This window comes from Bidens hawaiensis, unplaced genomic scaffold, assembly GCF_021521415.1.
Source record: "Bidens hawaiensis isolate Kalapana, Puna unplaced genomic scaffold, B.hawaiensis_p1.1 tig00001961_1, whole genome shotgun sequence".
NCBI classification, from domain to species: Eukaryota; Viridiplantae; Streptophyta; class Magnoliopsida; order Asterales; family Asteraceae; genus Bidens; species Bidens hawaiensis.
The window spans coordinates 388441-406458 of record NW_027491109.1 but is presented as its reverse complement, the minus strand read 5'-3'; the positions used below and the strand labels follow the sequence as shown (position 1 = coordinate 406458).

The following is an 18018-nucleotide window of genomic DNA, read 5'->3' as shown; positions in this document are numbered from 1 at the left end:
CTATATATATGACTTGTGAGTCAAATTATAACAAAGAGAGACAGAAATAAAAGCACAGGTGCATTGTATAATCTATAAGGTATATAATTTGTGAGTCAAATTATAACAAACCACAAGTACAAGGAGGTTTGCATTATATCTATAGTATATATAAACGAAAACATAAAAATCCTACGTGTCACGATGTAGTCGCTCCCCCTTTTTTGGAGTCATCAGATTTGCTTTATTTTTAAATGGAGGCTTCTCATGCATTTGACCTGAATTCACGGGTATGAGTCTTACTAAACCCAGAGATACATTAAACGAGTTATAACATCGTATTAAATTAAACATTATTCTCACCAAATTATTGACGTGAAAATCCTACAAAATAGGATATACTAAAAATTAATATATGATTTATTTAAAAAAAGATATATATAATTTATAATTAAAAACCTGATTTTATAGTAAAAAATAAACGGGTCTTGGTCTAATCAAACCCGAATAGCTTTTAAACCATGTTATAACATCTCATTTATTTGTGAAACAATTTATCATCAAACAATAATTATATTATTAACTTTCATACAATAAAAAAATAAATATTAAAAATAAATAATATAAAACAACTTCCGTAATACGGGGGATAAAAACTAGTATATAGTATATAACTAGTTAGTAATTATAACAAAATACATTAACACCTATCAAATTACAACAAAGTGGCAAACTCTATAATTACAATTACGAGAGTGGGGCTCGTAGTGTTGATGCTAATATTATATACAAAATTTTGATGGCATTTGAAAAAAAAAAACCCTTACATTTCTTAATATATAATTTACGACAGAAAGCTAACTTTTTTTGATATAAAAAACTTACATTTCCTTCCTAATATAAAACGTCACTTAGTATGTGCTTTTTACTTGCTATAACGCTTTGGATGGGATTTGTTGACATTAAAAAATATATATTTTTTCTTTTTATTCTCATATCTAACTGATTTAATAAATAGTAATGTTCGGTCGATATATCTGACATATTTAATTGAACACGTTAACACGTAACATGTCTAATTAAACAGGTTGAGCCACTAACTCAAAGTCCACAAACGTTATACGCTCGTATATAGGTGCATGGTTTGTTGGTATATGTTTGTAGGACAACCAACGGTACGTTATACTCCCGTGTATGGTAACAAAAGTTATTATACACATGTATCTTTATTCAAAGCTTCCAAAATAACAAAACAAACTCTCTTATAAAAAAACGTGTTACGTGATATTGCCCCTCTCTCTCTCTCTCACACACACAAACCAAACAAAATGACCATCTTAAGGCCACTGGGGGTGGTCCGTGATGAAGGAACCATCACGCGTAATGGCTGCGAGAACACCGCCGACGCCCCTCTCATCACGCGTGATGAGAGGGTTCCCGTGATGGCCATCACGTGGTGGATTTCAAGAAAATGACCGTTGGGGGGGGGGGAGTTTATAAACGTTGAAGGGGGGGGGGGTTAATAAAAAAAATTATTTAACCTATATAAATAACTCAAGTCTATCTTCTAAACAAACTCAAATCCAACTCAAAACTTCTACTACAAACAACATTTTAACATAACACCAATGGATGGTTCTAGGAAACGTGGCCCGAGTACAAAGAAAACCCAAACCTGACCAAAGGTTCGACAAAATCTAGGCGAGCCGACGAGATTTCAGTTATAAAAAAACGTGTTACGTGATATTGCCCCTCTCTCTCTCTCTCACACACACAAACCAAACAAAATGACCATCTTAAGGCCACTGGGGGTGGTCCGTGATGAAGGAACCATCACGCGTAATGGCTGCGAGAACACCGCCGACGCCCCTCTCATCACGCGTGATGAGAGGGTTCCCGTGATGGCCATCACGTGGTGGATTTCAAGAAAATGACCGTTGGGGGGGGGGGAGTTTATGACCGTTGAAGGGGGGGGGGTGTTAATAAAAAAAATTATTTAACCTATATAAATAACTCAAATCTATCTTCTAAACAAACTCAAATCCAACTCAAAACTTCTACTACAAACAACATTTTAACATAACACCAATGGATGGTTCTAGGAAACGTGGCCCGAGTACAAAGAAAACCCAAACCTGACCAAAGGTTCGACAAAATCTAGGCGAGCCGACGAGATTTCAGTTACAAGATGAACCCGACACAACCCAACCATTCCAACAATAACCTTCCCCACAATAACCTTATTATCCACAACCTTTTCAACACTCCCCAACCTAATCTTTTCAATCGTCCTAAAACCAATCGCAATCTTTTCAACCGTATCAAACCAATCTTTTTAACCGTCCCAAAACTAATCGCAATCTTTTTCACCTTTTTCTACACAAAATTATCCAAATAATACTTTTCAAATGTTTCAATCTCAACCGTCTTAAATGCCCGTCGATCCCCTAGACGATAACGATGCTATACATCAATTTGCAAGTGCTTTTCGTGATGAAGTGGACACTGTGGATGAAGATGTACCCGGGAAGGAGGATGTCACTGGCGCGAAGAAGCCTTGGGTGCCCGCAAAGGAGGTCGCCTTGACCAAGTCTTATTTACACTGCTCTGAATAAAAAAAACACTTAAACTAACAAAAAAAGAAATGTTATGGAGACGTATTATCGCACATTTCGAGAAACTTCCCGGGTCAACAAAACGAAACATGGATCAAATGACTTCCAAGTGGGGATGAATCGAAAAATGTCAAAATTTAATGCTTGCTTTATCCAATTGGCAACTATTTTTTTTAATTTATTAGTTTATTTTTTAATAATTTATTACTTTATTTTTACAATTTGATATATATATTTTTCTAAATATTTTGTAGTCCCGAACTTCACAAAGCGGAGCGAGCGAGGCGACTATCATAAAGGACTCTTTGCGCGATTATGTCAAGGTTTTCATATATAGATCTTTACCCACTTGGAAGCGTGGGAGGTTGCGAGACACCACCCGAAGTGGGAACCGATTCCCATGGTCGACATGGACGGACCGACCGACGGCTCCAAGGAAGAAAGGATCTTCTTCAAAAAGATCAAAGACTTCCGAGTCGGGGAACTACACAACGTCTACCGACGATTTGTCATGCAACATGAACTTGAACGAGGAACCCGGAGATGATCCCGACGAAGACACACCCACACGGCCGCATCGCAAGAAAAGTGGGGAATCATCAAGATTCGGAAAGGAAGTGGTGTCCGAAGACTTCGCCGAATACAAGTCGGCTAAGTTGGCGGAAATGGCCGAGGCGAAGAAGCGAAAGAAAGAAGCTTATGCTTTAAAAATGAAACGTGAGGAGACGTATATCAACCATCCGAATGAAAACAAAAAAAACGCCGATTTAACATTCCTCCTACAACCGCACGAAAATCTTAACGAACGCTTTAAATCGATCATACTTCAATGCAAACGCGAGATATGCGACAGGCGGGGTTGGGAAGGGCCGTATGTTTTTTTTTTGTCGGTTTTTTTAATTTATTTATCTTTGTAACATTTATTTAATCTTGTTTTATTTTTTATTTAATCTAATCTAATCTTGTTTTACTACTTATTATATAAAATAATAAAAACAAAAAAAAACTCATCACACCACTCCACTACCCCCGCTAAATTCCATCAGTGTAATTATTAATTCTTATTGTATAACACTTGATGCACCTGGTTAATAGTTTATGAGGAAAAAAAATATCTTTTAAGCAAAATAATCAAGTGGTTATTTAAAGAATATTTACAATTTTGTTTACTCAAACCATACCATTGGGTTCACACCGATAAACTTCCATTGTTTCTCTCTCCTCCACGTCTTTCATAAAAAAACAGGAAAACTTATAAGGACCAAAAGGTGAAAGTAGTTATAAAAGAAGCTCATTTTGTAATTCATCCAAACTAATAACAAACAAACAAACCCTAGCCAATCAATCTTCTTCTTCTTCTTCTTCTTCTTCATTTCTCATTTGCTAAAACCCTAACTAACTAACAATGCCGTTGGGAGATAATGGCGATAAGAGTGACTCCAGATACTGTGGACTGGAGACGGAGTTCAACGATGACATGCCGCATGTGCTTTCCTATAACATCAATGGCGGATTTGACTTCGTTGTAGCTCCTTTGGTTAGTTACTTTATTAATTAATTCGTCTATCTGTTTTGAATTTTCTGCTTTTGTTGCTTGTGTATCTTCATTGTGAAATGATTTGTGATTTTATGGAAATTATTAAATTGAAGGTGAATTAGGGTTGATGTTTAGAGAGATATTTGGGAATTTGTGGGTGCATTGATTGAATTTCATGCCAATTGATGTTGCATGTTGGTTTTTATGTCTTTAGTGTGCACAAACCGAAAAAACAGAGCCTAAACAAAAACCGACAGCTTGGTTTATGTTTTTGTGGAAACCGAACTGAACCAAATTTTGTAGATTTTTTTTTTGTTTCAAGTAATTTATAAGAGATTAATAAATAGGTAACTCGAATATTTGGTCTCAAATGTGTAATGATCAATTAGTTATTAGTTAACAAAACGATTTAGACGCAAATTCATTAATTTTAATTTCAAGCTCAAATGGCAAAACTAATTCTTAACTGAGTTAAGTAGTTTGTATGAGTTTAATAAATATGTAACTTGATTATTTTATACCAAATGTATAATAGTGAATTAGTTAACAAAGTGATTTACGCTCAAATTCATTATTTTGGGCCAAAAAAATATTTTTGATCCAAAATTTTCAAGCCGAAATGACAAAACCAATAAAAAAACAAAAACAAAAGAACGGTTTTCGAAAATTCGAAACCCGAAGTTTTGGTTTTTGGCTTGGTCTTAGCCCAAAACCAACCCAAATCGTACTATGCATACGTGGAGTACTGATTATATATGAGTTAATAAATGTGCAAAATCTGGTTGGTACTGAATCTAGGTTATGTATTAATCCAATAACTTAAGTCCTGATATTGTGTTTCAGATGGAACCTGGATACAGGTCTAGTTTGGTTAATAAGGCTAACAGAGAGTCAAGTGTGCCTCCTTTTACTGGATCAGACTTGGTTTTAAGCCCAGCACAATGGAGTAGTCATGTTGTTGGTATAACCTTATCTCATAGTTTATTTTTTATCAAAAACCTAGTTTTCAAGAATTTTTAGGAGCGATAGCAATGATTATTACATCTTATCAGGCAAGATTAGCTCATGGATTGACTTGGATTCAGAAGATGATGTTCTTCGGGAGGATTCCGAAATTGCTTTGAAGCAAGAAATAGCTTGGGCTTCTCATCTGTCTCTGCAGGTTTAAAACATGCAATGGTTTTGCTTGCATTATTAGGTTGTTGAACAATTTAACAGCTTTTAAATAAGTATGTGGTTTTACTTCAGGCGTGTCTTCTTCCAACACCTAAGGGGAATTCCTGTGCTAATTATGCAAGATGTGTGAATGATATATTACAAGACCTTAATAATATGCAGGTATATGTCACTGCCTTTACACATTATTTATCTCTCTTTTTTTTTTTTTTTTTTTTATTCTTTGTTTCTGCTTTTAAGTTGTGGCTTAGGATTCCTCTAGTGAAGTCTGATGAAGATGATGGTGATTCCGTGAATGGAACTTCTGATGGCATGGTGGGTGTCTGGGTGACCTTTTAATTTTCGACGATATGATTTATCTTATAATGTTCTAATTTATATATGTTTATTTATGACTATATAGGTAGTGGAGCATACTGATTCTTGGGAACTATGGAATTCTTTTCGTGCATTATGTGAACATCACAGTCAGCTTTCAGTTGCTCTTGATGTTCTGTGAGTATCCAAGCTTTCATATATGTCTTTTGTTTTCTTAAAATGCATCAATATATTATTGCTAAACTTTAATAACTATATTTTCTTGGACGTTGATTTGGTAGGTCTTCACTACCTTCAGTAAACTCACTTGGGCGTTGGTTTGGAGAGCCTCTCAAGGCAGCCATTGTTCATACTGATGTATAAACTTCTAAACATTTTTTATTTATCTTTTTTCTCTGATCCAAGTTGATTTTTTGTATTTTAAAGTAACACTTTTTCAACTGTTTTAGTCTTTCTTAACAAATGCACGGGGCTACCCTTGTCTCTCCAAGCGTCATCAGAAACTGTTGAGCAGTTTCTTTTACCATTCAATACAGGTATATTTTTCTTTTCTTTTAAATGGTGTTTTTCCGTTTTTTTCAAACACTCCATGGTTAATTAGTTTTTCTTCAACAATTTTCAGATAGTGCTTTCTGGAAAGGCGGTGCACAACCTTCCTGTTGGGACCTCTCCATCTGGTTCTGGTCAAACTAATAATAATGCCCAGCGTAACTTTCTTTTCCTAGTGCCATCAAGATATTAGAAAAACAATAATTTATAATGAAGGTTTTGTTTAATGTTATTTAATTAGAAGCTCAAAGACATGAAATAAGGTCGTATTTGGACTATGTTGCTTATTTATATCAGAACATGGAACCCCTTACTGAACAAGAACGTTTTGAGGTGAGATTTTCAGCATATCATTCTTTATTAAACAGTTGTACAAATTCCAGTTTTATTTTTATCACATATATATTAAAGTTGGCCCCTGTTTAATCTTGCAGCTTGGTTACAGGGATTATCTACAATCTCCCTTGCAAGTAAAGTTCTTTGTGCAACTTTGGTGTTCTGGTTTTATACTTTTATTGGCAGTTATTCACTATTCTTTTGATTGCAGCCTCTCATGGACAATCTTGAAGCACAAACTTATGAAACATTTGAAAAGGACAGTGTCAAATACATCCAGGTATCACATAATCTCTTGGTTTTGCATGTCTATTTCTTATTTTAATTTATGAGGTCTTTGTTAATGCTTATAAATGGACACTTGTGATTGGCAGTACCAAAGGGCAGTCAGTAAAGCATTAGTGGATAGGATTCCTGATGAGAAAGCGTCTACCACAACCGCTGTAAGCTTACTTAACTATTTTCTCCATTATCAGGAAGTCATATTTTGTTTCTTAATTTTTCTTACAGTTGCTTATCATTTAGAGACTTGTGCATTATGTAACCCTATTTGTGTTTTGCAGGTTTTGATGGTTGTAGGGGCTGGGAGGGGACCCCTCATTAGAGCATCATTACAGGTATGCTTGTTTAGACCCGTTTACTTATGAATGGGTTGATGGCTGACCCGTTCAAAGTGTTTGACTCACTTTGATCACTTGTGAATAGGCTGCTGAAGAAACTGGGCGTAAGATAAGAGTTTTTGCTGTAGAAAAGAATCCAAATGCAGTTGTTACACTTCATGTAAGTTTAGTTCAATCTTTATCTTTCCTCGGGTGCTATTTTAGCTTTCTTAACTAGACTTGCCTCTGAACTTGTATTATTTTTTTTTTTGTAATAGAGCTTGGTTAAGTTAGAGGGCTGGGAAAATACTGTGACCATAATATCTTGCGACATGCGTTGCTGGGAAGCTCCAGAGAAAGCCGACATTTTGGTATGCACGTTGCCAATAAAACTGTTGTGTTCTTTATCAGTTATTTGATTATATGGATTACAGTTTTTGTGCATATGAATTTAGGTCAGTGAGTTACTTGGCTCTTTTGGTGACAATGAGCTGTCACCTGAGTGTCTTGATGGAGCTCAACGGTTTCTGAAGCCAGATGGGATTTCAATTCCACAATCGTATGTACATTTTAATTGTTTTCTCAAATTTTATCAGTTATATTTGGATTTCAATAGATTTTGTTCTATTGATTGTTTTGTGTCAGGTATACAAGTTTTATGCAGCCCGTGACTACATCAAAATTGTACAATGATGTAAGTTGCTTTTCTAATTTTTTGTGATATTTTATGTTTTGTGTAATAATACAATGTGTTATTTATTTTATGATTTAATTTGCAGATTAAATTGCACAAAGATCTTTTACACTTTGAAACTGCATATGTTGTAAAGCTGCACCGTTTGGCCAAACTGTCTCCATCTCAAGCTGTGAGTGTTCTTTCATGCTTTACATAGCATTTGATTATTTGGCTAAACTTGTAAGTGTATACTTTATTCAGTAAACAATAACGACTTGTATCTGTTATTTTTGCTAGGTCTTTACTTTTACCCATCCAAACAACTCACCCAATAAAAGTAATCAACGGTACAAGAAGCTTAGGTTTGATATCCCCGTTGAGACCGGATCATGTATTGTTCATGGTATAGTGAATTTTGTTTATGCAATCTTGTTCATTTTGTTACCTAAGATCATAATCATGGAGTTTATAATCTATTAACAAAAACTGTGTATAGGATTTGCTGGCTATTTTGATTCAGTACTTTACAAAGATGTACATCTCGGTATCGAACCAACAACCGCAACTCCAAATATGTTTAGCTGGTATGCTTTCATAAACGATCTCCTTTTTTAGCACTTGCTCTGTTTTTAAAAATTTTACTTTAGATTCAGGGTTATGTTACGTATGGTATTATAATTGCTTTTACGCTAACAATGCAGGTTTCCAATATTCTTCCCGCTAAGGTCACCAATGTATGTGAAGGCGGGATCTCTCTTGGATTTTCACATTTGGCGGTGTTGTGGCAATACCAAGGTAAATTTATTTGACCCGTCACCTGACCACCCAATTTTGTCACTTTGTAAATTTGACTGGAATTCTTTTGATGGTGATATAGGTTTGGTATGAATGGTGTGTGACATCTCCAACTGCATCTCCTATACACAATTCCAATGGAAGATCATATTGGGTTGGCTTGTAATGGTAATGTTGACCAAAGTGCAGGATGCCATGATTGTAAAATGTTTAGGCACGGAAAATGTTTGTGAATCGGACAAAATGTTGTTTTGGTTGACTTTCCATTGGGTCGTGTTGTGGATTTAAGGAAGAAATTTTGTTAGACATGGGCAACACATTTTATGAACTTACAACTGTTTTCAATTTGGTCCAATGCTATCCTATTATGGTGTACTTTCCAAAAGGGTACATGGGTCATGGGTGTAAGTCATGTTTGAACAAGCTCGAGCCTAAACATTATTATACTGAACTTAACAATGCGTGTAAGCCTAACACTATAATAAATATTAGTTTTACACCTAAAAAAATCTACACCAGCAAAGCTCTAAAGCTAGAGCTCAAGGTTCAAGCTCTCAGCCTAATGCAGTTCTACGACTCTACGAGCCAAGCTTGACTTGCTTACCTTAATAGGAGAACCCACGATTTTAACCTGCACGAAACAATTACTCGTTTTGACTAGTTACCCATCACCACAATGCAGAAATCATGAAAAACCGATCAATGCCACTGCCACGGCACAGCCACTAATAGGTATATCATATGCAGTGCTCTGTAGCAAAATAAAGCCAGTTACATGGATCACTACAGGTACCAAAATAACCAAAAAGACAGTTTTTTTCCAAACTCGGTATTTTACAAACTTTTAATAATGTGCACAAACAGGCATAGTGAATATCTTCAAACAACCGACGCTCAATTCACATCCTTCTGAAACAAATGAGCAAACAAGAGTTTGTTAACTTCTATGACAAATCTCATTAGGATAAGCCAATAAAGCGATGTTAGGTCTAAACATTTACCAAAATTTGTCGGTTTCTCTTCCGATATACAATAATACTTGAAGCATATAACATTTCAAAAGATCCTGCTTAGTTGTAGCATCCTTGAGACACAGCCTGTGTCCCTATATTTGATGTTAAAAGTGTTCCCGTAAAACCTCCCTCTGATTGCTGCACCTCCATTTTTGTATCAGAAAGCTCCTCTGGAAAAACAAAAACAAAAGAGTAAAAAATCAAACGTATAAGCGAATAAAACATATACTCGCACTACTATCATATTATGTATTACCTGCAATGTCACGGTTCTCATGGATCTCTGTATCAGTCACCCATAACACATCTCCTGGGAATATACACTCATCAGCAAGAGTAGCAGACTCCCCATAAACAATCTTGGTACCTTTGTGTAGTATCTGGTTTTCCTTAACAATCTGCAAAAACTCAACTCTGTTAACCCTAATTTCGGAGAAAGAAATTTGGCAAATAAAAAACATACCCCGAAAGATTGCCAAATCATCATCTTGAGTTCATATAGAGTTGTAGTTCCAGAAACATTCAAGTTAACCGAGTTTCCATAAGATGTCCTTCTAGAACGTTTAGAGATTCGTCGATTAGTCGGCTCCATGTTTCCAGATCCTTCGAGAATATATTTTGGTGGTTCTTTCCCGCGAACAAAGCAAATGCATATAGCCTCGTTACCGTAGTTTAGTTTCCTCACTAATTCACAGCTTTCTCTTTCACCAATGCAATCTTCACAAACCTGTAATAACTTACAAACACCACATGAGAAAATTATCATACAAAGCACTCTTTATTCGTCTCAGAAACTAAATATACCTCTGGATATGTTTTAACTGTGGGCCCCTGTGACTCAGCCTCACCATTCGCATCATCAAGATTGATAACATTTTCCTCTGTGATTGGCATATCTTCAGACGTCCCCAACATACTATCTTCAGCGGAATTGCTTAAATCAATTATAGCTAGTATGCCCTTTTCCCCGTTACCGTTCCAGTCTTTGCAGAATAATATCCAGTCGTTTTCGGTAATAATTGTCAACTCGTCTACCTGTAAAAAAATCATTAATTTAATCGCTACAAAATGAAAAATATATAAAAAAAAATATGAACTAACAGTGGGAGCCTTTTGGAGGATTACACCACGTTTCCTTACAAGACAAGGAGGTCTATGAAGAAGTCTTGAATGCTGTTTTAGATTATAACATTTATGAAAATTAACCACAAACAGCTATAAAACAATATTTTACTAAAGTATATTAAGAGCAAGAAAAAAAACCTGTTCACATTTCAGTGATTCAATGACAGTATTCAGGTTTTGTGGTTCTTCAGTAAAAGATGCATTCTTGCCAGCTGCTGTAACATGGGACCACCATTTTGAAAGCCAAGAAGTAGGTAACAAGTAGTATTTGTTATTAGAAAAAAGCGGTAAGGTTTTTCCAAGAGCTAATTTTTCATGAGATTGGCGCTGTTTTAGCTTAAAGTCCCTACATGTTGACAGATAAAGTCAATGAAGTCAAACTGATTCACTAACTGTTTAACGGAATGTTTATTGTTTAATTTAAAGTATAAACCACCTGAGGGTATCTTCCATGGAAGTCACTTCAGTGAGTTCAACACAGCATTGAGGACATACATCAGAGTCAGAAGGAAAAACAGAACAGCCAATCATATCATCCGGTTTTACTTCATTGGCTGATTTATATATAAAAAGCCATAAATTCTCTGGTACTAGGGCCCGCTTGGCTCCTGGAGCTTGTTCAGGCATAAGTGAACCATGTGGACACCTGATTGATGCTGTTGGTCCAGTATCAGCTTCACATGGTAAGTCAATGTTTCGTCTCCGTACCCATTGACCCAACCTACAATTTAATGTAAACTTGAGTGGTAGCTCTAAGAATGCAACAGATAACTAAAAACATACCATGACTTGGAAACATAGTACAACTGTCCACCAGGACATTTCCCAGCAAGTGCTTACTCAGCAAGTTCTCTCATTGATGTCCTTCCGTCTCTGTAGCTATCTGCACTTACAGTAACACGTGCTGTTTCCATTAGGCACTCAATGCAGCAGTCATCTTCACCCAACGCTGGACCACCTCCATGCTTCATTTACACAATTTCATAAAAAGTACAGTCAGTTATCAAAACAAATTAATTTAGCAAATAGTTATTATACATATATAATAAGGTACCTTGGAATATATTGTATTCCAAGCCTTGGTTGATAGCCGTTTCATAGAGGTAATCTTTGAAACCGGCACTTTCCCGTGCACACACTGAATTGGTTTGTTGTCAATTTCACTGCACAAATATAAAATCATCACATATGAGAAAATATAGCATTTTAACATAAAACCAATGAGAAAGAAAATGTAAGTAAGACTTGAAGCTCACGTAGGAATGATGTTATCTGCCCATTGACGAAGCCAATCTACTGACATCCACCTAAATGACTCTGCAGGTGACTGAACAGGCGCTTCAGTTATAACTGATCTAACCTCCTGTCGTCTCTCGGTGATGAGTGCCAGCTTGGCGTCTTTCTTGGCATTGTATTGTTGACAAGATTCAACATATGACTTATTCAACTCACTAACTTCCTTCAAAAGATGAGGTGGAAGATAAGCACCACCATTTACTTTCAGTTCACCAGATCCCATTTGAGATTTTCTATCACCATTGGTTTGATTCCTAAGAGAATACATCAGCATATATGCATCGGTTGAAGAGAATGTTTGTACATTTGTATTAATTTCAGAAGATGAAGCATCTGTATGGTTTCCATTTACAACACTTTTAGATTCTACCGAACCAGATTGTGCAGGTTTACTAGGTGTATTAGAAGAACCACCACCGAAAGGGTGTTGCCCCAATTCAGAAACAAGTTCATCATCAAATTCCCACCATAAACCTCTATCTTGATCTTTAATATGAGCTACATAATGGCCACTGTTAACAGCAGCACCCTTGTGAATTAAAACTGCTGATAGATCATATATCATTTCAGATCCACTTTTTTCAGATAACCATCTTGCCATATTCACTTGTCCAGGAAAAGAAAATGCAGAACTTATCTTCTTCTTCGTTGTAGTCTGTGAAGATTATACGAGTGTAAATAAAGCATCGACATAAGAAAATCAGAAGTGTTTTTGAACTTACATTAGAAAGGAAAACACAACATTTGAGCTGGAAAATAAGGACAGGTGGCAATGACTGCAGCTTGATACTACGTGTAGCATTTACACGAGTTGCACATGAACTACAGAAATACTGATTATCTCCTTGAAGCTCTTCAACAGAAAGATAATCATCTAAACTTTCATCCAAACCTTTTAAACCCTTTACATTTAGTTCCAGTCCATAAAAATCTTCAACATTTGATGAGGCTTCAGATTGGTTCCCACATTTTGAACACCTAAGTCACCGAACAAGTAACAAAGAGAGAAATCATCATTCACATTAGCTTATCAAGTGATAGTCCATAATAATACAAATCATATTATAACTTATAAGTAACTTACTTGGTCACATGTGACACACCTCCACGAAAGAGATCTTGAATAACAGATCTGGCCTTAGAAACTTCTGAGCAACTCAAACATTGTTCAAGCAATGAAAAAAGCAATGTAAGAAACTCATGACTATCTTGCTGAATACCATTATCTAAAGCCAGTGCTTCAATAAAAGGAGCCGAATCAACAAAAGCCATATTACTGGCATGAAGCTGTGCAAAAAGCCGAGCAATTTTATCCAAAACAGGCTGTTGTTCCAAAGCCTCTGGCTCAACAGACAATACACCTTCTCTGAAAGACTTATTCATGTATAAAAACTGAAGTATGCTGTTTGCATAACATGTGGCTCCAAGATTTGTTAATCCAGCTGGCGTCTCGAGCGTATCACGGGTATCCTTAGAAGGATCGGCACCCAATGAGGAAACAATTTCAGTAGTCTTTGGCCATAATCCAGATTTTCGGTTACCATTTGGTGGTGGAATCAGCCCACAAAAACAGTTAGGGTTATCTTTCGTGTTCACTCTACAGCCTGGAAAACAAACCGGCTTCTCATACATATATAGCTGCTTTATTTCGTCCTTTGACACTGCACCAGACAAGTGAATTTTCCTACCAAAAAAAAAGTTTTACCATATAACAAATCAGATAACCACCAAACTTCATAGTAACACTTTAGATAGCAAAATGCAGTACTTAAATTTGTAAAACAAGTTATCTCAGTTTTACATTAAACTCTTTAAATAAAAATCGATATACTTGAAATAAAATCCATCTAAGCTTACAATTCCCAAACTACTAGGGTCCAAAATTATAAAACCGACAACAAATGTTTAAACTTCACATATTGTTAACAACTATAATTATCAAATGAAGCTTAAAAGGAAAGGAATGCTCTTTCCAAAACACAATCAAACTTCAATTAAGTTCTGTGTTGATTTTACATATAACAGTGACTCAGTGAGTGGTACTTTCCAGAATAGTAGGCCAGTTTACACACCAAAAAAAAAAAAAAAAAAAATTGTGCAAACTTTAATGCAAAGAAAATCTCTTTGTTAAGAAAAGAAGAATAACCACCAAACTTCATAGTAATACTTCAAATAGCAAATTGTCGTTACATTTGTAGAATAAGTTATCTCAGTTCTGCATTAAAGTCTTCAAAAAAAATATTAATAATAATCTTTAGATAAAATCCATCTAGTCTAGAATTCCCAAAATTATAATATATAACAGACATCAAAAGTTTAAAGTTAATATTTTGTGTCTAGATACCAGCACTCCAACAGAAAACAGTGATTGTTAACTATATGTCACAATAATAATAACAATAATTATAATAATAATCACAAAAGAAACCCTAGGTTTTCAGATTGAGAACAAACAAAAAATGCAGAAAATGCACTTCAATAATCAAACCTTGATGTTAATAAAACAAGAATAACCGTCAAACTTCATAGTAATACTTAAAACAGCACATTCTTGTTACATTTCAAGAATAACTTATCTCAGTTTTGCATTGAACTCTTTATATAAAATTTAATATTCTTTAGATAACATACATCAAAAGCTTAAAGCTTATACTTTGTGTCTATAGACCAACAGAAAACAGTGATTGTTAACTACATATCACAATAAATAATAGTAAACATAATAATAATAATAATAATAATAATAATAATAATAATCATTTTGTACCATTTTTTTCCCCAAAATCAAACCCTAGGTTAGTCAGATTGAGAACAAACACAAAATGCACAAAATGCGGTTGAATAATGAAACAATTAGCACACTGCAAGCATGAAAAGAGATTGAATGAAAGTGAAATCACCTGTACAGATCATTAATAAGTTCAGCATTATTATCCGATCGTTGCCGCTTGTTTTTGTTACGCGTACTCGGCCGATTACTCATTTTCTCATCAATCACTTTGCTCCAATCCAAACCTGCAAACGTAAAAACTTCACTTACTGCAACAAGCAGTTGAATTTAACGGAAAACGAAACTCTAATAGATACAAACGAACAAATTAGGGTTTTAGTTCTCAAAAAAAAAAACGATTTGTTGTTGTTGTTGTTGTGTGATGAAATTGATGTGAAATTGAAGATATAGAGAGCAGATGATTGAAGGATTATTATTAATAATATTATTATTATTACCTGTGCAGATTGAATTAGGGATTTGATTTGATGAGAAATTTGTGATGATTAAAAATAAAAATAAATATGAGATGAAATTTTGGGTCATACAAATAGTACTCTACCCACCCTTCATTTCATTTCATTTCATTGCATTGCAAACAAATATCAATAATAACTACGTTTTTATCCGGCGCGGCTGAAGTGTTGCCGTAAATACGAATTCTAATTATATCGGTCACGTTTGTTACGGTACCAAAACATGTATTTAAAACCAAGAAACTGCAACACAAAACCAACAACAACAATCAAAAATACACTTAGGGACAAAGATAACATAAATAAGTTGTGAACTCTCGAACCTAAACTTAAGAAAATAGCATGGCGTAAGTGTATAACACACATAAACTGAACAAGGCATCGTAGTAAGCATGACAACTTCTTCAAAAGTATTAATGAAACCAAACCTGCAATTCGTAGACAATGTTGTCTTGTCGAATAACACATGCAAATAATGAAAACCTAAGCCTAGATATAGAGGAGTAAGTGAAATAAAATGTGTGTAATACACGTACCATAAGGAAAAATGACCAAACATCTATATAAAAAAAATATTTCACCAAAAAGCCATAAAAAATTATGTAACCAAAAAGGATCAAAAAGCAAAGATTAAATTAACAAGAGAAAATTATCAAAATAGCTCATGAGAGAGAAAACAACAAATAGCACGTGAGATTTGAAATTCCCAAAATAGCCCTTCAAATCTCACGTACACGTGAGTTTGTGAGATTCCCCGTGACTTTTGGTGGACGAATCAGATTCTGCCAAGTGTGTTCCACTCCCACCTACTACGATATTTTTCATCCCAAATCTGTCGGAAACGTAACTTTTGACACCAAATATAACCTGAAAAAAAACAACTGTAACGTGATGTTTCAAGCTATTTTTATCGGCAACGTGAGTTTTCAAATAAGATGGATTTGAAAGGTTTTTTGAAATTCATCTCCTTAGATGAATTTCAAATGAATTTCAACATACAATCCGTATAACATAAATTTGGTTCTTATTTTATCGGACCCGCCAATAATTGACATGCAACATATTTAGGGGAAACTTTAACGTAAAACATATAATCCGGATATATTTTAACGTTGAACATATATTTGGGACATCTTTTAACGTATAACATAAAATTGGTCCTTATTTTATCAGGCCCACCAATAATTGACATGCAACATATTTTTGGAAAACTTTAACGTAAAACATATAATCCGGATACATTTTAACGTTAAACATATTTATGGCCCATCTTTTAACGTATAACATTAATTTGGTACGAATTTCAAAGGCTCATCCAATAATGTAGACTACATTTTTTTGGGTAATTGGAGATAGTTTTGGAGTTGGGTATTGTTGTTTATGTGTAAATGGATGAGTTTGGGACGGAATCGAAACTAGAGAACGGGAATCACGAAAAAATCTAGGAGAAGGTGGAAGATGAAGATGATGAATAATGATGAAGGTGATGAAGGTGACGAAGATGATTAAGGTGAAGAGTTGAGGAGGTTGAGGACTTTGGTTAAAGCTCCGGTGGCGGTGACGGTGACCGGAATAATGATGAAGGTGATGGTGATGAAGACGAAGAAGAAGATGGTTTTTTTTAAAAAAACAAAATTCATTTGAAATTCATCTAAAGAGATGAATTTCAAAAACCTTTCAAATCCATCTTATTTGAAAACTCACGTTGCCGATAAAAACAGCTTGAAACATCACGTTACAGTTGGTTTTTTTCAGGTTATATTTGGTGTCAAAAGTTACGTTTCCGACAGATTTGGGATGAAAAATATCGTGGTAGGTGGGAGTGGAACACACTTGGCAGAATCTGATTCGTCCACCAAAAGTCACAGGGAATCTCACAAACGTGTACGTGAGATTTGAAGGGCTATTTTGAGAATTTCAAAGCTCACGTGTTATTTGTTGTTTTCTCTCTCATGAAATGAGCTATTTTGGTAATTTGCTCAATTAACAAACACAACAACCAACCCACCAGGTGCATATCTTCAATTTAAACCACCAAACTAATTAGCTAAATACTCCAAACGACTTAAAAAGTTTCGTGACACCATCAATCATTATTTAACACATGTATAATGTTACATAAAAATTAATTTTAAACAAATAACAACAAGAAAAGCATAATGCATATATATCAGTTGATGCTAAAAGCATGTGGATGTTGTGACGCCCACAGGTCAATAACCTAGTGTAATAATAATTAAGTTAGATAACTATTTGTATTACAGTTAGGAGAAATAAAATATTCATTATTTTTAGTTTTCTATCTATTTTTTTTTTAGAAAAAAAGTGGGTGAAAACAAACGACAAAGGAACAGGGAGATAAGAAAAATTAATTATTATGATTTGTATGGATAAATTTGTATCCAAAAATTATAAATAGTAGTTAAGTATAATAGTATATCATAAATTCGTAATAATTTTTGTTTTATGGTGTTTAAAGTATATATTTGTTATAAAGGTGTATAAATCAATATTAATACTTTGGAATCGAACAAGAATACCGAGTAAACTAGAGGTGCACAAATCGGTTTTTTTAAAAAAACCGGTTCGGTTATTAACCGGACCGGTTTTTTTCGTCCTGGAAAAAAACCGGTTCGGTTAATAACCGGACCGGTTAATAACCGGTTTTTGTGCATGAAAACCATAACCGGTCAAACCGGTTACGACCGGTTTGTGAACCGGTTAGAACCGGTTAATAAACCGGTTTTTTTATTAACCG

The 18018-nt window shown here is 34.8% G+C and overlaps 1 protein-coding gene and 1 pseudogene across 6 annotated transcripts; one reads left to right on the top strand and one right to left on the bottom strand.

The window, feature by feature from the left end:
* Nucleotides 1-3999: 3999 nt before the first annotated feature.
* Nucleotides 4000-8935, top strand: LOC143603517 (protein arginine N-methyltransferase 1.5-like). Of its 5 annotated transcripts, none has more exons than XM_077080319.1 (23): nucleotides 4000-4131; nucleotides 4975-5092; nucleotides 5184-5293; nucleotides 5380-5469; nucleotides 5548-5622; nucleotides 5711-5802; nucleotides 5907-5982; nucleotides 6075-6161; nucleotides 6248-6308; nucleotides 6416-6507; nucleotides 6609-6644; nucleotides 6722-6790; nucleotides 6885-6953; nucleotides 7074-7127; nucleotides 7216-7290; nucleotides 7388-7480; nucleotides 7565-7668; nucleotides 7755-7803; nucleotides 7889-7975; nucleotides 8083-8188; nucleotides 8282-8369; nucleotides 8487-8580; nucleotides 8663-8933. In XM_077080319.1, exons 1-23 carry the CDS (start codon nucleotides 4000-4002, stop codon nucleotides 8744-8746), a joined length of 1941 nt encoding a protein of 646 aa, XP_076936434.1. In that variant the 3' UTR covers nucleotides 8747-8933. The 5 variants fall into 5 exon arrangements, with proteins under 5 accessions (XP_076936434.1, XP_076936431.1, XP_076936425.1 ...); XM_077080316.1 differs by having other exon boundaries at nucleotides 6248-6332; XM_077080310.1 differs by having other exon boundaries at nucleotides 6885-7127; nucleotides 8663-8935.
* A 641-nt stretch (nucleotides 8936-9576) lies between these two features.
* LOC143603509 (ubiquitin carboxyl-terminal hydrolase 26-like) lies at nucleotides 9577-15293 on the bottom strand (annotated as a pseudogene). The gene is made up of 14 exons (XR_013148073.1): nucleotides 15243-15293; nucleotides 14915-15029; nucleotides 13099-13698; nucleotides 12737-12992; nucleotides 11975-12669; nucleotides 11773-11881; nucleotides 11502-11683; nucleotides 11155-11439; nucleotides 10857-11064; nucleotides 10695-10766; nucleotides 10398-10628; nucleotides 10057-10320; nucleotides 9850-9991; nucleotides 9577-9763 (listed from the first exon to the last, which is right to left on the bottom strand). The product of XR_013148073.1 is annotated as a ubiquitin carboxyl-terminal hydrolase 26-like (transcript).
* Nucleotides 15294-18018: the final 2725 nt, after the last annotated feature.